General features: G+C 38.2%; 2 protein-coding genes across 2 annotated transcripts in view; one reads left to right on the forward strand and one right to left on the reverse strand.

Moving 5' to 3' along the window:
- LOC141500203 (Ig heavy chain Mem5-like) overlaps positions 1-25,517 on the reverse strand; it is a 79,571-nt gene that overhangs the window by 41,383 nt on the left and 12,671 nt on the right.
- LOC141500204 (ubiquitin-ribosomal protein eS31 fusion protein-like) lies at positions 13,758-14,312 on the forward strand. Its single transcript, XM_074203192.1, has one exon. The coding sequence runs from the start codon at positions 13,845-13,847 to the stop codon at positions 14,310-14,312; it is 468 nt and encodes a 155-aa protein (XP_074059293.1). The 5' UTR covers positions 13,758-13,844.

Genomic DNA, 25,517 nt, shown 5'->3' on the forward strand with positions numbered 1-25,517 from the left:
ATCCTTAAAAACTTCTCGGGTCTATAAGCAACTATCTGACACCTCCCCAGATTTCATCCCTAAAAGTATAATGTCAACAACCTCCTCCCTCAGCACATCAGATAAAAGACCATCAGAGACCAGAATCATTCTTCCTCTATCCCATCTGAGCAAAATATTTTTTTACCATTTCTCTAGAATAGAATACTCTTCTACCTTTCATTGGAGAGGTAACTCTCTTTTTCCAAAGAGTTAAAATCCTAAATTAGAGCTTTCTTAACTGGATGAACTTGGGAAGCCATAAAAATCTTAATAGAAGTGAATTTAAATACTGTCTAAGTCTGATACTCTTAAGTTCTGTATTTCTGTTCAAAAATTGATCTCTTCACATCAAACTAATAGTTATAAATCTGAATCTAATAGTTATAAATCTGTTTCAATGTGTAAAAATGTCAATCTACCATGTCAAGACCTGTCTCCTACATCTGAAATGTTGGTTTGGCCTATTTCAATACTACCTGTTCAGTTCAGTGATAGCACTAATAAATTCCTTCATCTGGAACAACAAACCACAAGATAAAGACATCTTCAATGAAGAGAGGGCAATTCTTTGGCTTTATGTAAACATTCCTCTTAGCCTAAGTAGGATTCTTATCAATAGGAATTTGAAGCAAATATTATAAGTTATGGGAGGATCATATTGTAGAACTATCATCCCATATGAAATCTCATTTATTACTGTTTATTTTATGAATCTTTGTTGTTTTTGTGTAAAATGCCCCCAAAATTTTGTATCATCTCTCCATGGGTTATTGGTAAGATCTTAGAGAATAAAACTTCATTTATAAAACTTAATTTTGTTATTTCATTTTTTAGCCTAGATAGTTAACAGTATATAAGTTTTAAGATGCCTTCCACATCTAAATCTACAAACCTATGACCCACTGTGTGACAGGTGATTATTAGGAATTATGCCTTTATCTGAGACAAAATCTGCCCCTTACATACACACAGAGACACACACAGAAACACAAACACATATGCACGCACACACACACACACACATACACACACACACACACACACCACATGGAGAAGAGGACAACTATCTTCATCAACTGCCACCAACTGTCATTCACAGGTCAAGCAACAAGCAAGCCAGCCTAACAAACAAAGGTACTGTGAGAAAACAAAGGCAGAATAATATGTACAAGCAGCTAGAACCACCATCTTCTTTCATATCCAAATGGACACTGCCCCAAATCCTGAACTCTAAAGTGTTGGGAATAGCAATATTTCCAGTCCTTAGTCCACAGTCATCACACTAGGAAATAGTTCCTATGAGATTGCAGTCTGGCAACCACACCTGCAGGTGCTGCAGCCACAAGTCCTAGAGAAACAGAAATTAAAAAAAAAAAGTCTTACCATCAAAGTCCTTGTCAGATGGTTAAACATCAGAAACTGATATATCTTTGTCAGTGAAAATAATATGACCATCTTCTTTGCCACTTCACCTTAAGGACATGGGACCTTTCCATCTGACTTGCACTTAAAATCTTCCATGTGTGATTTTTTCCCCCATTAGAATGTGAGTTCCTTGATAATTGGAACTTTCTTATCTATCTGCTTATATTTTCAGGGTTTTACTGAGTGCTTTGCATATAGTAAACGTTTAATAAATATTTTTCATTCATTTTAATTTATATCACAGACAATTCAATCCACACATACGTACCCTGCTCTGTATTTTGTCCTATGAAATCAATTGGAATGAGCTCAATCCCTCTTCAATTTAAAGATAGTTCAAGTTCCTACCATTCCCAGTGAAAACTGAAACATACTTTGACTGCTTCCCCCTGAAGTTGTAAGAAAGTCAATTTATGCTCAATAAAAGAAAGAACTTGCCCAGTGTTAATGTTTTCCAAATTCAGAAGAAATTCAATAAACTCAAACTCTCCCTAGGCCCTACCTCCACTCATGTCTCCTTCTGTCTATCCTGAAAATACTTTTGATGCAGAGAACCCTGGGCATAGAGAATATTGAAATTAATTGGAACAAAATTTTGTAAATCTTTTGTTTGCACTTTTAATAATCTTCACTCTTCCTCTGTCTCTCTCTGTTAAAACACTCCATCTTGATCTCCAATCTGACCTTGGCCACCTTCTCATTGATAAAGCAAGGTAGACTATGCAGGAACCAAAAACTCATCTTGAGACTACCCAGGCCAGAATCAGAGACCTTTAACTCCTCCCCAAAAGGCAAACTCTCCAATGAGGGATTTGGGAAACTCCAAAGTTACTATTTCTTCCCATGGACCCTGAGGACATACTTAAGGCTCTGTCTCTTTTTACTTTCAGATGTCTGTTTAGCAATTCATGCAGTTTTCTTTAATCTCTCTTTAACTTTTCCATCACTTCCTTTGTGTTGCAACTTCTTAATAAATCTCTATTTTCTTTTTCTCTCTGCATTCCTGGGAGAAGTAGTGATTCTTAGCTGGAAAATGTTAAATCACTACAATACTATGAGAAAGATCCTAAAACCTAACTTAAGGGGCATCTAGCACTGACCCTGGAGTCAGGAGGACCTGAGTTCAAATCCTTCCTCAGATACTTAATAATTACCTAGCTGTCTGACCTTGTACAAGTCACTTAACTCCATTGCCTTGAAAAAAAAGAAGAAAAAAGAAAACCTAACTTGAACAACATTTCTCCCTTGCTCAATAAACCTCAGAGACTTCCCATTACTCAGAGGATAAAATCCAAATTAACACACATCTCTAGCTTTGTATGATAGTACTCTTCTCCAGGAAATCTATGTTATAGTTAAATTTAACTTCATCAAATATCTGGAAAATCTTAAAACCTCAGATTCTCACCACCTGAAGGAAGCTCATGGGGCATCTATCTAAAGACTTGTCTAGGGGTGGGATGACCAGAGCCTTACTCCAAAGCAAGGAAGCCTGAGAATACAGAACTTTGAAAAGATGCTTTTATATGATTATTCATTTTAAAATGTGTTACACTTTCATTTTATAAAGATCTTAGGATCACTGAGCAATCTAATACAAACTCTTTGTTTTTTCAGATGAAGAAATAGATCCGAACTTTAAATTACTAAATTCACACAGCTGGTATCAGAGGCAGACTATTTTCACCCCTTTAACAGTATAGAGATGAGTTAGTAATAATAATTAATTAATTTGGAAAGATTCTAGATGGTTTGCCTCCCAGTCTCCATAACCCAGACTAAGTCACTTCACTAAGTGACAGCCTCCCCAACCCTGACAAATTGGGGCATACCCCTAAAATTGTACCCTTTGTGAAGTTGATTTCCAGTGTTTGCTCCCACCATTCTTGATTTGAGAGCAGATTTTTATCTGATAGAAAGATTCCTAGTTATACCTCTGCATCTAGTCCTTTTCAGGGCTGCTCATCCACTATTAGTGTCCATCTTTCACCCAGCTCTCATCTGTGACTCCAAGAAGCTATAGCATGTACAGCAGCCATACCCTGATAAAAACATCTCATAAATCAGGCTAGCCAGGTTGAGGGAAACTGAGAGGACTTAAATCAGTTGGTGAGTTGGGAAAACGTCTACACCAAAATTGTGGAGATTTACCTGGGTGGAATGGGCAGTGAGAACAATTCATGCTAACTGACTATGAAGGTAGTTGAGCAGGCATTGTAGAGCACTTAGTGCTTAGTTAGACAACAAAGACACCAATTTCATTGTATTAGTATTGTAAAAACCCATATTGTCCTCACTAAGTGTTGTCCATTATCTGAACCTCAAACTGTGGAGATAAGCCCAAATCTGAATAAGTGGGTTGAAAAACGATTAAACTTTGGGAAAACTGGACATCCTCCCTAAGCAAAAACATTCTCTTGAGGTATTTTCCAGATGGCCAGTTCCTGGGATACTGAAAACACCATTTGAAGCACATCTTAGAACCTGACAGAGAACCCTTTTTGTTTGAAGGCTGATTTAAACTGTAAGTACAGGGGCTGTTCTTTGTAATCTCCTCTATGGTATGGACACATTAGTCTCGATGGGATTCTTGAAGGCTGCTCCTGGGACTGTTTGTGATCCAGATGTTGCTGATTTCCCCCTAAAGGTGATGACTGATTGCAGTAAGATAACTTTATCCTGACTTGTCATTTTACAGAGACTATATTAATCTTATTGAGACAAAATGTCATAGAGACTTTTGACGTTACTAAGAAATCCATTTATTAAACTTAATTACTTTCATAATCTGAAGGTAAATTATCTCTACAACTATTGATTGCTTTGCAACACAGTCACTCACTGTATCCCAGGGCAATGTCTGTCATCTTTTTCATTTGTCTTGCCTTTGGATTTCAATATAATTAGGCACCATCTGTCTAGCCCAAGATTTCTTTGTTTTTTAAGAAAAATTTTATTTATTTTGAGTTTTACAATTTTTCCCCCATTCTTGCTTCCCTCACCCCCCACAAAAGGCATTCTATTAGTCTTTACATTGTTTCCATGGTATACATTGATCTCAGTTGAATGTGATGAGAGAGAAATCATATCCTTAAAGAAGAAAAATAAAGTATAAGTGATAGCAAAATTATACAATAAGATAACAATTTTTTTCTAAATTGAATGTAATAGCCTTTGGTCTTTGTTCAACCTCCACAATTCTTTCCCTGGATACAGATGGTATTCTTCACTGCAGATATCCCAAAATTGTCCCTGGTTGTTGCACTGATAGAATGAGCAAGTCCATCAAGGTTAACCCCATGTTGCTATTAGGATATACAATGCTTTTCTGGTTCTGCTCCTCTCAGCATCAGTTCATACAAATCCTTCCAGGCTTCCCTGAATTCCCATCCCTCTTGTTTTCTAATAGAACAATAGTGTTGCATGACATACATATACCACAGTTTGTTAAGCCATTCCCTAATTGAAGGACATTCACTTAATTCCAATTCTTTGTCACCACAAACAGAGCTGCTATGAATATTTAGGCACAAGTGATGTTTTTACCCTTATTCATAATCTCTTCAGGGTATAGACCCAGTAGTGGTATTGCTGGATTAAGGGGTATGCACATTTATGTTGCCCTTTGGGCATAATTCCAAATTGCTCTCCAGAAAGGTTGTGTGAATTCACAGCTCCACCAACAATGCATTAGCATCCCAGATTTCCCACATCCCTTCCAACATTGATCATTGCCCTTTCTGGTCATATTGGCCAGTCTGAGAGATGTGAGGTTGTATCTCATAGATTCTTTAATTTGCATTTCTCTAATAAGTAATGATTTGAGAAATTTTTCATATGACTATGGATCACTTTGATTTCCTCAGCTGTAAATTGATTTTGCATATCCTTTGACCATTTGTCAAATGGGGAATTAGCCCAAAGATTTCAAATAGAGCTCCATGAAGACCTTTCTATGGGGTTGATAGTCATACTATCTGGGGGTTATGATTTCTTAGTTGTTCAAGCTTGGTACAAAGACTAGGTGGCACAGTGTATAGAGTGCCAAGCCTGGTATCAGGAAGACCTCAGTTCAAATCCTGCCTCTAGACACTTACTGTGTGACCCTTAGCAAATTACTTAACCTTTGTTTGCCTCTAATTCCCAGTTTATAAAATGGGAATAATACTATCTACCTCCCACAGCTGTTGTGACAATCAAATAAGATAAAATTTGTAATGTGCTTAGCATAGTTCCTTGGCACAATATAATTTTTAGCTCTTATTAAATTAACAGTCTCTTTTTATTATAATACCCTTCTAGTTGACTGTCCCTCATACAGGCTGCTGGAGAGCTCTAAGTTCCTTACCTAATATTGAGTTCACTGGTTATTACAATCAAATATAGGGACCAGCTGGCAGTCTAGGGTAGGAGCAAGGCCCAGTGAATATAAATATAATCTCTTCAAGTGGTTGGAAGTTTATTATACCTTACTTGGGACACCTAGATCATGAACAGACTGTCAACAGTTCCTTCATCTAATATCCCATATCACACCACCTTCATCACTATTCCCTCTGGGAGTCCACACTCTCATACTGAGCCTAATATAGTTAAAGCTTTTTCCTTCCCCCTCTTGACATTATAATTTTCTATCCTACTTAAAAGAAATGAATTTGCCTCTGGAATACACTACCATCAGGTGGAAGTAGAGAGTTTCAGTATAATTTCCAGGAATAAAAGATCTGTGGGTGAGTGATTCCTGGAATCAGCCATAGGCATGACTAACTGGTCATAAATTTTCTTGCTTTTTTTCTTTTTTGTAAAAATACAACTTTTTCCCAAACTATTTATACTTAAATAAAATTGCAAATAATGAAATATGAAACTTCCTTAATTTGAATGCAAGATTTTTGATAATAGAAATTTCTTATATTTATTTTTGTATCCGTAACACCTAACAGTGACTTTGACAAAATAAGCACTTAAATATTTCTTGATGGGAAGCCAAGTGAAGTGAAACTCCATTGGTGGCATCCTCATCCATTACAGTCATAGGGTTCATAAGCTTTTATCATCTTTGACTTTCCTCTCTGCTCTCCTCTCCCCCAAATCTTCCAGGATGTTATAATTTCCTTAACAACAATTTTAACAACAATATATGGGGCACATGGAAAGAATCACATAACCTGGAGAGACTTGGAGGTTTTTCAGTCCACTATCGCAGAAGAGATCACAGATCAGAACCATAAAACCATAGTTCACATATGTATAGCTCTTTTAGGGTTACAAAATACTTTGCATACATCATCTTAATTAATCTTTACAACTTGGTGATAAGTGCTGTTCTCATTTCCATTTTCCAGATGAGGAAATTGAGGTTGAGGGAAAAAAAATAAATGAATTTCCTGGGGTCACATAGCTAGTGACTATCTGAAGTAGGATTTCCTGATTTCAAGGTTGTTATGTCATCCAATTGCCTCTAATCATCTGATTTATTCAAATATTCACTTTCTGATGAAAGAAAATGCAGATGTGATGGGAGTTGTAGAGATATCTCTAACATCAAAAGTAGGAGTGAGAAAGAGGCAGGAAAGGAAGAAGCTGTTTAATTATGTCTAAGCTGTTTTTCTCAAAAGCTGCTAGCACTCCAAGTCATGTTTATGAATGAATACTGGGTTCCTGATTAATCCATATAAGAAGCTAAATCCAGATAAGCCAAAGTTCTTGGTCACTGGATGAAGGTACTGTGGCATAATACTAACAATGACCAAATACCCAGGTAACTGTTTCCACTTCGCCTTTCAATGGCATTTCTGGTCTTGTCATTAGATTTTTGAAGTGTATACAATAAACACCAAAGACTAGGAATTCAAGGGTATTACAGTCATAAATAGGCATCCTTTCTTGTGTCACTCATGTCCCAGATGTGCTAATCCCAGTAATGATTAGATTCTTTACCCATAGAAGGAGTTTCAAAAGCCACCTAGTCTAGTCCATGCCCTAACAGTGAATCCTGTTTGAAATGGTTGCAACAATGTTTATCCAGTTTCTAGCTTCTGCTGGAAGACCTCCACTGTAAAGAAGACATCCTGAAGCATTATACTTGGAGTGGTTAGAAGGGTTAAGAGTTTTTCTAGTTTTCACATCAAAATAGAATCTGTTTCTTTTGGTTCTGCCCATTTATTCCTAGTTCTGCCTTTTCAGGAATAGTCATACACACACACACACACACACACACACACACAAATACAAACACAAACACACCTATTTATCTTCCATGTGGTCATCTTTCAAATACATGAAGGTTTTTCTTTTTTCAGGTGGACAGAATCAGGAATGGTTTTTCCAAAGAACTTTCATCAGAGAAAAAGGAGGAAGAGACTCAGGGTCTAATCCTGGGTTAGCCTCAGGAATCAGATTTGTGGTCTCTAGCATTGCCTCCTCTGTTGTTCTAGTCCATCTAGAGCCAGAAAGGATGATCCCAAAGTCATGGAGCTCCTTCCTAGGGACCCATCTTGTGACAAGAGGGACAGAAGTATGTTTGTGAATGAGTTAATAGTACCATTCTCCTAAAATACTCCCCCTCAACTGACTGTGGGGTTTTGCCCCATATGCTCAAGAGGTTGCATTATTGTGTCTGTAGACTAGTCACACAGTGACAAATGGCTCAAGATAAACCCTGGGAATAGTTCCAACTGGCAAGACTACATAGAAATGTAAAAGAAGACACATAGATATCTGTAGAACTCAGAGAAGAGATTAAACCACAGTATTAGAATTTGAAGGGACCTCAGAGGCCATTTAATTCAATTCTCTTACAATACATGTAACCTGAGTTTCAAGACTGCAATATTCTGCTTGATAGAGATAATGAGGAGTCAACACTGACTTCCTGCGAGAAGGTACAAATGGCATGAGAATTGTGGAAAGTAGAGAGACTCTTCATCCCCACTTTAATAGAGAAACACATAAGCAACTTGACTCTTAAAACTAATTCCAAGGAACCAAAATAGATAGATTCTCCTGCTGGGAGAGGAGATAATGAATCCCCCCAAATGTTTGTGATTTCCACCTGACCTCCCTAGAGAGCTAAGGGAATTTTTCTTGTGTTCTTTCTTTCGGTTGACAGAGAGCTCAGCTCATTCCCATCTAGCACATATTTCTAGGTGTGTGCTACTATGTAGAATTTATATTTCTCTTTGTTATTCACTTAGTAAAATACTCACCAATTGTGATGATCTTTTGTGTAACTAGGATCTGGTAGTTAGACCTGCATGTATAAGTTTTAGGTAGCCTTACCCTTCAAGGGCTAGTGAACAGGGAAACTGGGGCATTGTTGCTTTTCAACCTTAAAAAAAGGTGCTTCTAGACAAACAATATCTGGTGAGATGGAGGGAGATTATCTTGGTCTAGTACCCCCTTTCTAAGAGGAGAATTGAGTGGTAGGTCTTCTTGACCCTTCTGCTCCCTTCCAAGCAGGAATCAAAGTTTCTCTTGTAGTGAAGTAGATAAAAATTCCAGAGATAGCTAACTCCATAGCTAAACCACACTTTTGGACATAAATATTTTTGTAGGCCATATTTGTCTCACATACTGCTGAGAAAATTGAAATCTGGAATGGAGAAGTGACTTCTCCTGATCATACAAGTAGTAACTGTCAGATCTGAAGTCAGATCCCCTGGTGAGCAGTGATCTATAGTCCCTGCTATGCGACTAGGTTATTTTTTTTTCTAAGGCTCTATTTTCCTTAAAAGGGATTGAAAGTAACTTCAAGTCTTAAATTGGTCCTAGGAAATAAGGCTCAAACCACTTCTATAACTTCCAGATAACAAAACTTTGCTCATAAGATACCAGGTCTGTCATACTAGTATGACCAAGCTGGTACCAATTGAAGCAATATAGTGTCGTGGCAGAATATCATTCCCTTACAATGGTATAGTAAACTTCCTTTGACTAACTACCAGATGTCTTATAAATGTATCTCATTTCTTTTTGCTTGGTTGTTTGGGTGGTTCAAACTCCATCATTATTGAAGACCAAAATGACATCTCTATGTTTGAGACAAATTACAATGTATCCTACTGTGGCTGATCAGATCAATATGAGCTTGGAATGCTCTACCACAGATTAGGCACAAATAGTCCATGTAAACAACTGGAGTGGGAGCTCTAAATTTATGAATGCCATATTTTCTTTGAAATGTTTCAATTCTGCCTTCTTCACAGAGTGCTACACCCTCACTGATGAGAGCACACCATGCTGGGCAGTCCTGTGCCAGTATCTCCCATGCTGTACAATCAGTTCTTAAGACTTTCAATGAGATTTTCAGGATGTCACAGTATTGCTTCTTCTGACTCCAACCCCCCTTGTGAGCACTCATATTTTTTTTCTTTTTCTTTAATATTTATTCTCATTTTATACAAATAATGTTTTTACATTAATAAAATATTCTTGTTTAAGAGTAAATGAAATACCCCCCCCATAAATATAGACTTGCTTGAGTGATAAAGTAAAGGAGAGAGAAAAAAATTAAAATAAAAAAATAGTAATAATTGTAGGTATGGCCAGGTGGTGCAATGGACAGAGTACCAGTCCTGGAGCCATGAGGACCTGAGCCCACATCCAGCCCTGTACATCCAACCCAGCAGTATGACGCAAGCCACCCAAACCCCCCTGCCCTGCAAAAACCCCCCCAAAAGAAAAAAAGACCCAAAATAAAATAAAATAGTAATAATAGTAGGGGTGGCTGGGTGGCAGACAGAGCATTGGCCCTTGAGCCAGGAGCACCTGGGTCCAAATCCAGCCTCAGATGATCACCCCACTATGCAGCCCCAGGCAGTCCACCCAGCCCAATTTGCCCTGAACCCCCCCAAATAATAATGATAAAAAATATGTGCTTGAGTCTTTGTTCCAACACCAACAACTCTGTTGTGGGTGGATCACATTCTTTATGCTAAGTCCATGGCAAAAGTTACTTCCATATTTTTCCACCATTGCCATTGCTGATCGCAACTCCCTCCTTTCGTATTTCTTCCCTCCTTTCATATTTCTCCACTATCATGTATTTATTTTCTCTCTCCTTTGACTCTGATGTAGGGTAGCTGAGTGGCACAGCTGACAGATCCCCTGCTCTAGGGCCAAGAGGCCCTGACCCCCCATACTACCCCTTAGGCCCAGCATCCACCTGGCCCTATGGTCCAGGACAGGCCATCCAATCCCAGCTCCTTGCAAGAAGTAAAAAAGAAAATGTATTATATCTGACCACTCTCCCCCCATGGTCCATCCTCTCCTCATTCATTCACATCCCCACCCCTTCCCCTGGCCCCCCTCCTTCTTACTCCAGATGTCTATACCCCATTGAGTATATATGCTGTTTCCTCTCCTAACCACCTCTCATGAGAGCGAAGTTTCCCTCATTCCCCCTTGCCTTCCCCCCTTCCATATCATTGCAATAGCTCATTGTAATAAAGAAAAATCTTATTATATGAAATATCTTGGCCTATTCACCCTCTCTTTTTTCCTTTCTCCCATTAATTTATTTCCCTTTTTTCTATTGACTCCATTTTTACATCATATTTTATCTTCAAATTCAGCTTTCTCCTGTGCTTTGAGTATAAAAGCTCCCTCTACCTGCTCTATTAACTGAGAAGGTTCATATGAGTATTATCAGTGTCATTTTTCTATGCAGGAATAAATGCAGTTCATCATCATTAAGTCCCTCATATTTTCCCCTTCTCCTCCAATCTCTATGTTTCACCCAAGTCCTATATCTGAAGATCAAACCTTCTGTGGAGCTCTGGCCATTCCAACAGGAACATTTGAAATTCCCCTGGTTCATTGAAAGTCCATCTTTTTCCCTGGAAGAGGACATTCAGCCTTGCTGGGTAGTTGATTCTTGACTGCATTCTAAGCTCTTTTGCCTTCCGGTATATTATATTCCAAGCCCTACAAGCTTCCAATGTAGTTGCTGCTAAGTCCTATGTGATCCTGACTGCAGCTTCACGATATTTCAACTTCTGGCTGCTTGTAATATTTTCTCTTTGACTTGGGAGTTCTCGAACTTGGCTATAATATTCCTAGGGGTTGGTTTTTTGGGATCTCTTTCTCGGGGGAATTGGTGGATTCCCTCCATTTCTATTTTGTCCTCTGCTTCTAGAATATCAGGGAAATTTTCCTGTAGTAATTCTTTGAAAATGATGTCAAGGCTCTTTTCCTGATCATGACTTTCAGGTATTCCAATAATTTTTAAATTATCTTTCCTAAGTCTGTTTTCCATATCAGTTGTTTTTTCAATGAGATATTTCACATTTTCTTCTAATTTTTCATTTTTTTGGTTTTGAAGTATTGATTCCTGATTTCTGGTAAATTCATCAGTCTCCCTGAATTCTATTCTTTGTCTGAAGGATTTGTTCTCCTCAGAGAGTTTTCTTGTCTCTTTTTCCATCTGGCCAGTTTTTCTTTTTAAAGCATTCTTCTCCTCAATAACTTTTTGAACTGTTTTATCCATTTGACCTAAGCTGGTTTTTAGCATGCTATTTTCTTCAGAATTTTTTTGCATTTCCTTGAATAGGCTTCTGACTTCATTTCCATGTTTTTCCTGCATCTCTCTCATTTCTTTTCCCAGTTTTTCTTCTAACTCCCTCATTTGATTTTCAAAGTGTTTTTTGAGCTCTGTCATAGCCTGAGCCCAATTTCTGTTTTTCTTGGAGTCTTTAGATGCAGGAGCTTGTGCTTCCTCTTCTTCAGACTGAGTATTTTGATCCTTCTTGGGCTCATATGCAAAATATTTCTCAATGGTGTTCCTCTTTTTTTCTCAGCTTGCTCATTTTCCCAGCCTAAGCCTGTTTTGGGGGTGCTTCCTGAGCTCTTGGGACACTCCCACAAGGATCTCAGTGTGTGAGGCTCTGTCCTCCCTCCTGGTCTGTGAAAGACCATATGCACCCCCCTCTGCTATGGGGCTGAGATGGGGGGGGCTGTTGTTCTATGGAGAGACCTAGACTGTGATCAGGATCTGAATGTGGTCAGAGCCCCAGAGTCCTGTTCCAGGAGCAGAGCTCTGCAGTCTCTCTTCACTCCCCTCCCTGAGTTCAATAGGTTCATGCCCTGCGGGCTCCTACTTACCGGCTCCCTGCTTCTGTTCCTGGAACTTGGCTGTGCAGCTTGCTGTGTGTCCTGAGGGCTGGGCTCCACATGCTGGCTCTGGCAGAGGTCCCCCGCTGTTCCCCCAATCTGTGCCTGGTGATACCCAGGGCATAGCTCAGGAAACTCCCCTGCTGCTGTGAGCCATGGCTCCCAGCGCCCTGGGGCTGCCTCTGGGTGGCTGAAGTTCTTTCCCTCTGGCAGACCACCCCTCTGGTGGGCCACCCCTCCCACCCTGGATGCATAGCCTTTCTGCTCTTTTCCAGGTTACCTTGAGTAGGAAAACTGTCTCACTGGGTCCCTCTGTGGGTTCTGTGTCTTGAAATTTTAGTTAGAGTCTGTAGCTTATGAGTTTTATGAGAGAGCACCTAAGACATGATCCTTTCTTGTCACCATCTTGGCTCCACCTAGTGATCACTCACATTTGTGAGTTCTCCATAAAATAGTTTTTTGAGCAAGTGTACCTCTGGCATTCTAAGAATGTGTTCAGCCCAATGCAGTTGCACTCTGTGTAGTAATGTTGGAATACTAGGCAGTATAGCTCGAGAAAGGACCTCAAATTCTGATAGCTTCTGCTGCCAGGTAATCTTCAGAATATTCCTAAGAAAATTTAAATGGAAGTGATTCAAGTTTCCTTACATGGTACTGGTAGACTGTCCAGGTTTCACAGATATATAGCAATGAGATAAGCACAACAGCTCTGTAGACCTTCAGTTTGATAGTCAGTCTAAACTTCTTCTCTCCCTCACTTTCTTTTGGAGCTTCCCAAATACTGAGTTAGCTCTGCTAATGAGAGTGTCAACCTCATTGTCAATGTGTACCTCCTTGGGAAGGACATTGCCAAGATAAGTGAACACAATACTCAGAATTTCTCCATTTGCCATAATAGATGGTTCCACATATGGATGGTGTAGTGCTGGCTGATGCATCATGTGTTTTCTTGGTGTTAATTGTTACATCAAAATTAGCCCAAGTATCAGAGAATCAATCCATACTTTATTAAATCTCAGCTTCAGAGGCTGCATTGAGTGCACAATAATTGGCAAACAAAAGATTATGCACCAACAATCCCTCCACTTTGGTATTGTCTTTTCAAGTTGAAGAATTTGACATCAGTGTGATAGCTCACCCTGAAGCCATGTTCATCCTCATTGAAAGTATTTGATAACATGCCTGAAAATACACTAAAAAGTGTGGGAGCAGAGTAGGAAACCCTGTGAGTCGGCAGGGTGGTCTCTCTTTTGGATCTGCCATCAGTGGGTAGACCCAGCAGTGTGATGCAGATTTTCATGAAGACTCTGACAGGGAAAACCATCACCCTTGAAGTCAAACCACCTGATACTATTGAAAATGTCAAGGCCAAGATACAAGATAAGGAAGGTATTCCCCCTGATCAACAAAGATTGATTTTTGCTGGCAAGCAATTGGAAGATGGATGTACTTTGTCTGACTACAACATTCAGGAGTCTACCCTTCATCTTGTTCTGAGGCTTCGGGGTGGTGCCAAGAAGAGAAAGAAGAAGTCTTATACCACTCCCAGAAAGAACAAACATAAGAGAAAGAAGGTTAAACTTGCTGTTCTGAAGTATTATAAGGTTGATGAGAATGGCAAGATTAGCCGCCTTCAACAGGAGTGCCCTTCTGATGAATGTGGTGCTGAAATCTTTATGGCTAACCATTTTCACAGACATTATTGTGGCAAGTGTTGTCTAAGCTACTGCTTCAACAAGCCAGAAGACAAATAAATGGATATGTGTTAATAAAGAATTCAACTATTAAAAAAAAGTATGAGACAAGATCCTTGTTTTACTCCATTGGAGACTGGGAAATCTCAAAAGCATCATCCACTATTCAGAACCCAGACATGCATGGCATCATGAAATTGACATACAATACTGATAAAATTCTCCAGACAACCAAAGTTTTAACATAATTTTCCATAAACCTTCATGACTGACACTATCAAAGGTCCTGGTCAGATCTACAAATTTATATAGACTTCTCTTCTGTTCCTGGCATTTTTTCTGGAGTTGTCAGAGAGCAAACACCATATCAATTGTTCCTCTACCTTTCTGAAGTCATACTGACTTCTAGGTGAAGGATCAGTCTATTGAGAAGACTGGCAAAAATTTTAACAGCAATGACTAAAAGAGAAATACCTCTGTGATTGTCATTGGACAATCTATTTCCTTTACCTTTATAAAGATTGATGATGGAAGCATCCTTGAATTCTTGGGGTATAACTTCTTCATGCCTTATAACCTGGAATATTTCAGTCAGTTTTTGGATGAACAATGAACTCCCTAACTTGTAGATCTCAGCTAGAATAGAGTCAACACTAGGTGCTTTGCCACTTGAAAGGAGTTTAATTGGCCTTCGAAACCTCTACTTCAGTTGAACTTCATTTGAGGCCTGATTGACTTCAACTTGAGGTAAATACTCAATGACTTCTGCATTGATTGATGATGGTCTGTTAAGAATATTATGGGGGGTGAAGCCAAGATGGCGACAAAAGTGGATCTTCTCTTAAGTGCTCTCTCTTAAAACTTATAAACTAAGAACTCTAACTAAATTTTCGAGAGACAGAACCCACAGAGGGATCCAATGAGGCAGTTTTCCAACCCAAGGTAACTTGGAAAAGTGCAGAAAGGTTCTACTCCCCAGGGATGGAGGGGTAGCTTGCCAGAGTGAAGGAACTTCAGCCTCCCATAGCCCACCAGAGCGAAGGAACTTCAGCCTCCAGAGGCAGCCCCAGGGATCTGGGAGCCACAGCTCACAGCAGCAAGGGCAGTTTCCTGACTTACAACCCAGGGAGCACCAGGCACAATTTGGGGGACCAGTGGGAGGACCTCTGCCAGAGCAAGCACGTGAAGCCCAGCCCTCAGGAAAGACAGAGAGCAGTGTGGCCATGGCAGCCCAGATCCAGGAACTGGAAGCAGGCAGAGCTAAGTGCTGAGCCTAGGGAGGGGAGCAGAGAGAGACTGTTGAGTTCTGTCCTCTGTCCCTGGAATAGGACTCTGGGGTTCTGACAACATTCAGATCCTGATCACAGTATAGGGCCCCCACAGAACAGCAGGCTCCCCCCCACCTCAGCCCCATGGCAGAGGGGTATGCTTGTGGTCATTCACAGACCAGGAGGGAGGACAGAGTTTCCTTCATACACGGAGATCTTCATTGGGGGGGGGTGTCCCAATAATGCTCAAAATCTCAGGAAGCACCCCAAAACCAGGCTCAGGCTGGGAAAATGAGTAAGCAGAGAAAAAAGAAGAACACCATTGAGAAATACTTTGCCTGTGATCCCAAGAAGGATCAAAACACTCAATCTGAAGATGAGCAAGTCCAAGCTCCTACATCTAAAGACTCCAAGAAAAACAGAAATTGGGCTCAGGCTATGGCAAAGCTCAAAAAAAGCCTTTGAAAATCAAGTGAGGGAGGTAGAAGAAAAATTGGGAAAGGAAATGAGAGAGATGCAGGAAAAACATGAAAAAGAGGTCAGTAGCTTAGTCAAGGAGATCCAAAAAAATTGCTGAAGAAAATAGTATGTTAAAAACCAGCTTAGGTCAAATGGATAAAATGGTTCAAAAAGTTATTGAGGAGAAGAATGCTTTAAAAAGCAGAATTGGCCAGATGGAAAAAGAGATAAAAAAGCTCTCTGAGGAAAACAAATCCTTCAGACAAAGAATGGAACTGAGGGAGTTTGCTGATTTTACAAGAAATCAGGACACAATACTTCAAAACCAAAAGCATGAAAAATTAGAAGAAAATGTGAAACATCTCATTGAAAAAACAACTGATATGGAAAACAGATTTAGGAAAGATAATTTAAAAATTATTGGAATACCTGAAAGTCATGATCAGGAAAAGAGCCTTGACATCATTTTCAAAGAATTACTACAGGAAAATTGCCCAGATATCCTAGAAGCAGAGGGCAAAAATAGAAATTGAGAGAATCCACTGATCTCCCCAAGAAAGAGATCCAAAAAAAACCAATACCCAGGAATATAGCCAAGTTCCAGAACTCCCAAGTCAAAGAGAAAATATTACAAGCAGCCAGAAGGACACATTTCAAATACCATGGAGCTGCAATCAGGATAACACAGGACTTAGCAGCAACTACATTAAAAGTTCATAGGGCTTGGAATATAATATTCTGGAAAGCAAAAGAGCTTAGAATGCAACCGAGAATCAACCACCCAGCAAAGCTGAATGTCTTCTTCCAGGGAAAAATATGGACTTTCAATGATCCAGGGAAATATTAAATGTTCCTGTTGGAATGATTAGAGCTGAACAGAAGGTTTGATCTTCAAATACAGGAGGACTCAGGTGAAGCACAGAGAGTGGAGGAGAAGGGGAAAATATGAGGGACTTAATGATGATGAACTACATGTATTCCTGTATAGAAAAATGGTACTGATAATACTCATATGAATCTTCTCATTTAAGAGAGCAGGTAGAAGGACCTTTTATAGATGAAGCATGGGAGAAAGCTGAATTTGAAGATATAATATATTGTAAAAATGGAGTCAATGACTAAAAGGGAAATGTAACGGGAGAAAGAAAAAGGAGAGGAGGAATAGGCTAAGATAGTTCATATAATAAGATTTGTCTTTATTACAATGAGCTATTGCAATGATATGGAGTGGGGAAGGCAAGGAGGAATGAGGGAATCTTCACTTTTATGAGAGGTGGCTAGGAGAGGAAACAGCATATATACTCAATAGGGTATAGACAGCTAGAGTAAGAAGGAGAGCAGGGGGATGGGGGAAGGGGGGAATGTGAGTGATGGAGGAGAGGATGGACCATGGAGGGAGAATATTCAAATATAACACATTTTCTTTTTTACTTCTTGCAAGGGGCTGGGATTGGATGGCCTGTGTGTGACCATAGGGCTGAGTGGATGCAGGGGACCGGGGATCTGTCTGCTGTATCACTCAGCTACCCTACAGCAGAGACAGAGTGAAATGAGAGAGAAAATATAGTACATATTTGTGGAGAAGTAAAAATGAAGGGAGTTTCGTCAGCAATGGCAATGGTGGAAAAATATGGAAGTAATTTTTGCAATAGACTTATCATAAAGAATGTGATCCACCCGCCACAGAGCAGGTTGTGTTGGAACACAGACTGAAGCACATTTTTTTATTATTATTTTGGGGGGAGGGTTGCTGGGCAAATGGGGCTGGGTAGCCCACCTAGGGCCACACAGCCGGGTGATTGCTGGGTGTGTGAGGCCAGATTTGGACCTGGGCGCTCCCGGCTCAAGGGCCAGTGCTCTGTCTGCCACCCAGCCACCTCTACTATTATTATTACTATTTTATTTTATTTTGGGTCTTTTGGGGGGGAGGTTTGCAGGGCAATAGGGTTGGGGTGGCTTGTGTAGGGTCACACAACTGGGTGATTGTTGGGTACGTGGAGCCGGATTTGGGCTCGAATGCTCCTGGCTCCAGGGCCGGTGCTCCATCTGCTGTGCCACCTGGCCACACCTACAATGATTATTATTATTGTTTTTAAATTTAATTTTAATTTTTTTCTCTCCCCTTTACTTTATCACTTGTGCAGGTCTATATTTTGGGGGGAGGAGGGAGTATTATGTTTACTCTTAAACAAGAATATTTTAGTAATGTATAAAAAAACATTACTTGTACAAAATAAGAATAAATAAATAAATAAATAAATGAATGAATAAATAAATGGGGACAAAAGTGTAGCTGTTAGCAGGTGTCAGAGCCACACACTTAACACACCTAACCTATCTCTGGCTATTAGATCCAATTCACCTAAAATTTCTTTTTTTCTAGTTTGCTTAGTAATTAACTTTAGAGATCCAGGACGTTAAAGGAAAATTCTGTTATAGATATAAGTTGCATGTCAGCGTACATGCAGAGGTCACGTGGGTAAGTGAAATGTCTTAGGCCAGATTTATTCTTCCAGGTGAGATATTATCCAATGTCATTTTGGGGAAATCAAGTCAAAGGGGTCCAACCTCAGCCATACTGAGAAGTCGCCCCTTTGGCTGCCCAACCTAGTCACCTGACATCTTGGCTTCCTTGGCTGCAAGAACATGACATTTGCCCAGTGGCATTTCCTTTTTTTGTTGACCATCCTGGTATCTGACATAAGAGAAAATTAAAAGTCCTGTGATCTAAAATGGTTGTTTTACCTGGTTAGAACTTCCAGTAAATACAATTCACTAAATTCCAATTATAATCTCAATGGAGTCCCAATTAATAAAACCCCCTACCTAAAGCTTGAATTATCCTTCCTGGGTCTTTGCCTAAAACCAGGTATTCTAACTATGACTGGCCCTACAGGCCTGTCTCCTACCGCTTACTAGAGACATCCCTTTGTCTGAAATCATATCTACTCTATCTGTATATAAAGATGGTATATCAGATTCCCCTTGACTAGAGAAACATCCTTCCAGCTTGTTGTATCTTACCTCCTTTGTCCAGAAGATTGCACAGAGAAATATCAAATTATCTTGTGTTTATCTTTCCTATATTATATAGTGCTTTTACTTCAAAACAACCACTGCTTTGGAATATACATATATAGATCTAAAGTATTCCCAATTCACATGCATAGTCTATACAGAAACTTGTTTACCTAATATCTATCTTCAACATACAAATGTTTCCCAAGGCAATTGGGTTAAGTGATTTGTCCAAGGTCACACAGCTAAGCAATCACTAAGTATATGAAGCCTGACCTGAACCCAGGTCTCCTGACTCTGGGGCTGGTGCTCTATCCACTGATCCACCTAGCCATCCCCTAACATACAATTTACTTTTCAGAATTCTTTAAAACCATTAAAACATCTTAGGTAGCCTTAAATTTCCAACATACATTATTAATTTCTGTGAGTAACAGGGCAACACACAAATTACTAGGTTGTACAAAGCAATTCTTCCATTATTACATTATTCATGAACCCACAGATCTAACCCAGAAAGGGTCATACTTTTTCATATTTTCCTTATTGCTCTTCAAAGCAATCACATTAATCCCAGGTTTCAACAATACAGTATTTAAAAAAAACATATTCACAATAGATAGCTAAATATTGCAAATATTATCTCTTTACGGTTACAAAAGAACATCACATAACTGATAAAAACATCTTATTCACCAATAAGTTACCTTACAACAGGGTCCACAATTGCAATTTGTTCAGATCCCCCCTATCAGCTGTCTGCAGTTACCAAAAGAGAAGTCCACATTCTTGACTTCTTTAAACATGCGTTGTTAATATATGTTAAACATTAAGATTCTTATTTAAACATCTCATTTACCTTAGAACAAAAGCAAAATGAATATCCCATGTTCTTTACACTTTTGTCTCTACCCAAGTTCTCAGAATCCAATCTCATACATGATACATTTAAAACCCCAATGTAATTACAATTCAACTAACTTCCCAACAGCTTAGTTTGATAAAAACTTTAGAGTACCTTATAAAGAGAATCCAGCACTCACATTCAAAAGCTCTATCCAAAATAAAAATACAATTGTTAGCATTATTAAACAGCATTAAAACCAATTAGAGCTTTTCCCAAAAGAAACCAGTAAACATCCCTGATAACCTAGGCATTTCTCTTCTTAGTAACCCAATACCACTTTTCTTTAACCCAAAGGTGTTACAATAGTTTAAAATCCCAAATCACATAACTCCTTGCAAAAGTTACAATAGTGTTAAAATAGTTTAATCCCAAACTAATTTAACAATCTAGGTTATTTAGTTCCTCCCATTCTGTACAAATTTCATCAGAATGTTACAACACTAGTATCCCTCTTTTAAAACCCTCAGCGCGTTTCCCAAAACTAGTTCAGAAACTTCAAAAACAATGAGAGAAATCACTCAGGCCATATGGCCAGCAGATATTCATTAAACGTGATTTCCTTTCAATAAAGGAGTCAACCCCTGGATCTTAGATTTTTTTTTCTTTCCCAATCACACATCCCACCTGTGGAGGGGTCCTCTTTCCCTTTAAGGCTTACACACTTGAGTTCTCCTGTATCTCTTTCTATTGTTTTTGTGATAAGACTTTTTCTGCCAGTTCCCGACATCCTCCTGCTACTCTCTTCTCCCCTTTGGATTCAGCAAAGGAATCTTCTGAGAGGGGAGTAGACTGGTTCAGGGAGATGGGGAGACAGGTTTAGGAATGTTCATTACCTTCACTGCTCTTGTATTCCCTCCCTTTTGATCTAGGGAAGGAATCTTCCAAGGGGGAACAGATAGGACCTGGTGACAGGGGTGGGGGTATGGGGTTTGGAAATTCAGCGGCTGAGGGCTCTAAATTTAACAAAACAGTAATAAGTGTAACACATTAAGAACTAGATTTCACAAAATAATCTTTCCATTATTACATTTATACCTGGACCTACAGAGCAAGGTCCAACACATCATGTAAAATTTTCAGGGAACCCAGAGGGTCATGCAATGATAATTTCCCTCATTAACAATCATTAATTCCAACTTTAACATCATTACAGTAAAATAATTTATATTTCCAAAAGCAGATCATGTTTGATAACACCCTTCATTCTTACTTACTGATAAGTCATCTAATTAGGGTTACATAATTTTTCATTTCCTAATCATTTTCCAAAGCTCCTCACATTTATTCAATATCATTGAAAAGGGGTATCTTGCAGTTAAGATATAATGAAAACATGAAATTCTTAACCTACATGAAACATAATATGCTGACATCTCATTCTCTTAAAGCAACCTAAAACAACAGATTCTCTTAAAGTTAACCTTATAATTAAGTATCTTTTACAAAAAAACCTCTTCTGAATTCTTCCTTTATAAGTTATTTTATCTTTTTCATATACACTTCTATTTTCAAAGAAAATAAGATCCTCTATCAATGTTAGTTTTACATTATAATTTCTCTTTTTTTAAATTTTTCAAGGCAATGGGGTTAAGTGAATTGCCCAAGGCCACACAGCTAGGTAATTATTAAGTTTCTGAGGTCGGATTTGAACCCAGGTACTCCTGACTCCAAGACCGATGCTCTACCCACTGCACCACCTAGCCGCCCCTATATTATATTTCAAAAGCCCAATGTACACTTATTACCTATGACAGTGTTATGGTTATATGTATAATTTCCTCTTTTTAACAATGCAGTAATATGTGTAACTTCCTCTTCAACAGATAATAAACTACACTTCTCACATATCAATATTCCCTTTCACAACAATGAGGTGAAAAACAAAGCCTTTCACAAATTTTCTGGGCCAAAATGACATTGAGAACTATGACCCATTGGCAAGGTATTTTTTAGTTATTTTTTCATAACAAAATCTTTATAAATGTGGTAGGTGAAACTTCAATTCATTTGTTATTACAAAACAATTTTAAAATCTCAAAAAGTATAGTTTAAATTGTTCTTATACAGTTTACTAATTGTACACAGCATATTTCAATTGAATGTATGTTTTCTTTATTCCCTAAAACTTTAAAATACAAAGAATTAAGACCAGAGTTGCTAAAAAGAATCCCTTTTTATGACTACAAGATTTTCTCCATATTTCTTTTAGATTCCAAAAGTCATATTCAAATTAGCCTTAAATCATTTTCTTTTCAAAAGCTTAAAATGTTTGTAAAATCTTTTTATCTTTATCAGTGCAATTCTAACTTCTCAGTGCTCTCACCTATAAGAACTTTCTATCCTCACTGACAATATTTCTTAATATTAGAACATTCGATATTCTGGGAATTAGAGATTCCCCACAATTTGAGTTATCAAAGTGATATATACTAATTCTTTAACTTTACTGTTTATCATTACTCACTCACTCCAGATTCTTCCCAAATACATGATTCGCATTCCAACCAGTGTAAAATATTAGTTATGTTTAGTTATTCTAAAGCTAACTTACAAGTCTGTCCTGACTCCCATGACTCTGGAGGGGCCATAAAACATCAGAATCTAAACTCAAACATATTCTTTACAAACCCCTTAATTCAATTTACATTTATCTTTAGATTAGGACATTACAGAATCAATAATAACATAATAAAATTAACATTTACCTAGCAATTGCTTTCATATCGAACTTTTCACTTTATGGGGTTTATTATTTTCCAATCAATTCATTGACAAACATTGCAAAAGGAACCAATTTAATGCAATTTTTAAATCACCCCAAACTCATATAAATACATATCTCCCTATAGACTTACAGTTCTAATACTTTCTTCTTTTTCTTATAATGATTTGTACACCATTTTCCAAAATTCCCAAAATCCATCTTTGGTGTAAAAAGTCAATCCTGCTCAAACCTTCTGTCTACATACTTTTACCACTTTCCATACTTAACAAATGGTTCAAAAGAAACTTCAGTTGTCTCTACGTTTGGATTTTCTTTCCAGTACTTTCAGAATCTCTTACTCAAACTATACAACTCACATTTTTCCACCATTCCTTTTCATTAGCTCTTCTTGACTTTAATTCATACTATTCCAAACTAGAGTCACATACCTTATACAGCTATATAAACTACAGTTATGATTTCACATTTCACAATGCATTTTTCAGTCCAAGGTGTTGATACTTAACATTTCTTGATTACAATTGCTAAAATCCTGGAGAAGGCAGTCATTCAAAAATCCCTTAGCCTAATTAGAATATTTCCTGCCTCCCTTCTTCAAATAGAGTAAACTGAATAGCTTTTATAGAGAGAGACCATTCTAGATTCTTTCTGGGGGGGTTGTTCTATTCTTTTGGGGGGGGGTTGGTTTTTTTTCATTTTTATTAAAGATATTATTTGAATTTTGCAATTTTCCCCCAATCTTACTTCCCTCCCCCCAACCCCCACCCCACAGATAGCACTCCGTCAGTCTTTACTTTGTTTCCATGTTGTACCTTGATCCAAATTGGGTGTGATGAGAGAGAAATCATATCCTTAAAGAGAACAGAATTCTCAGGGGTAACCAGATCAAACAATAAGACATCTGGGTTTTTTTTTTCCGAATTAAAGGGAATAGTCCTTGTACTTTGTTCAAACTCCACAGCTCCTTATCTGGATACAGATGGTACTCTCCTTTGTAGACAGCCTAAAATTGTTCCCAATTGTTGCGCTGATGGAATGAGCAAGTCCTTCAAGGTTGAGCATCACTCCCATGTTGCTGTTAGGGTGTACAGTGTTTTTCTGGTTCTGCTCATCTCACTCAGCATCAGTTCATGCAAATCCCTCCAGGTTTCCCTGAAATCCCATCCCTCCTGGTTTTTAATAGAACAATAGTGTTCCATGACATACATATACCACAGTTTGCTAAACCATTCCCCAATTGAAGGACGTTTACTGGATTTCCAATTCTTTGCCACCACAAACAAGGCTGCTATAAATATTTTTGTACAAGTAATGTTTTTACTCTTTTTCCTCATCTCTTCAGGGTATAGACCCAGTAGTGGTATTGCTGGGTCAAAGGGTATGTACATTTTTGGTGCCCTTTAGGCATAGTTCCAAATAGCTCTCCAGAAGGGTTGGATGAGTTCACAGCTCCACCAACAGTGTAATAGTGTCCCAGGTTTCCCACATCCCTTCCAACAATGATCATTATCCTTCCTGGTCATACTGGCCAATCTGAGAGGTGTGAAGTGGTACCTCAGCGAAGCTTTAATTTGCATTTCTCTAATAATTAATGATTTAGAGTATTTTGTCATATGGCTATGGATTGCTTTGATCTCCTCATCTGTAAATTACCTTTACATATCCTTTGACCATTTGTCAATTGGGGAATGCCTTTTTGTTTTAAAAATATGACTCAGTTCTCTGTATATTTTAGAAATGAGTCCTTTGTCAGAATTATTAGTTGTAAAGATTGTTTCCCAGTTTACTACTTTTCTTTTGATCTTGATTACATTGGTTTTATCTGTGCAAAAACTTTTTAATTTAATTTAATGTAATCGAAATCATCTAATTGGTTTTTAATGATGTTCTCCAACTCTTCATTAGTCATAAACAGTTCCCCTTTCCATAGATCTGACAGGTAGACTAGTCCTTGATCTTCTAATTTGCTTATAATATTGTTTTTTATGTCTATGCCCTGTAACCATTTGGATCTTATCTTAGTAAAGGGTGTGAGGTGTTGGTCTAATCTAAGTTTCTTCCATATTAACTTCCAACTATCCCAGCAGTTTTTATCAAAGAGGGAGTTTTTATCCCAATGGCTAGACTCTTTGGGTTTATCAAACAGCAGATTACTATAATCCTCTCCTGCTTTTACACCTAGTCTATTCCACTGGTCCACCACTCTATTTCTTAGCCAATACCAAACAGGTTTGATGACTGATGCTTTATAATATAATTTTAGATCGGGTAGTGCTAAGCCACCATCGTTTGCATTTTTTTTTCATTAAGCTCCTGGCAATTCTTGACTTTTTATTTCTCCATATGAATTTACTTACAATTTTTTCTCATTCATTAAAGTAATTTTTTGGAATTTTGATTGGTAGGGCACTAAACAGATAGTTTAGTTTTGGTAGAATTGTCATTTTTATTATATTAGCTCTACCTATCAATGAGCAGTTGATATTTGCCCAGTTATTTAAATCTGATTTAATTTGTGTGAGAAGTGTTTTATAATTGTTTTCAAAGATTTTGAGTCTGTCTTGGCAAATAGACTCCCAAGTATTTTACACTGTCTGAGGTGGCTTTGAATGGGATTTCTCTTTCTAGCTCTTCCTGCTGTTTCTTGCTTGTCATATATAGGAACATTGAGGATTTATGGGGGTTTATTTTATAACCTTCAACTTTGCTAAAATTGGTAATTGTTTCCAGTAGTTTTTTAGATGATTTCTTGGGATTCTCTAGGTAGACCATCATGTCATCTGCAAAGAGTGAGAGTTTTGTCTCTTCCTTCCCAATTCTAATTCCTTTAATTTCTTTTTCTTCTCTAATTGCTGATGCTAACATTTCTAATACAATATTGAATAGTA

This window comes from Macrotis lagotis, chromosome X (genome assembly GCF_037893015.1).
Source record: "Macrotis lagotis isolate mMagLag1 chromosome X, bilby.v1.9.chrom.fasta, whole genome shotgun sequence".
NCBI lineage: Eukaryota > Metazoa > Chordata > Mammalia > Peramelemorphia > Peramelidae > Macrotis > Macrotis lagotis.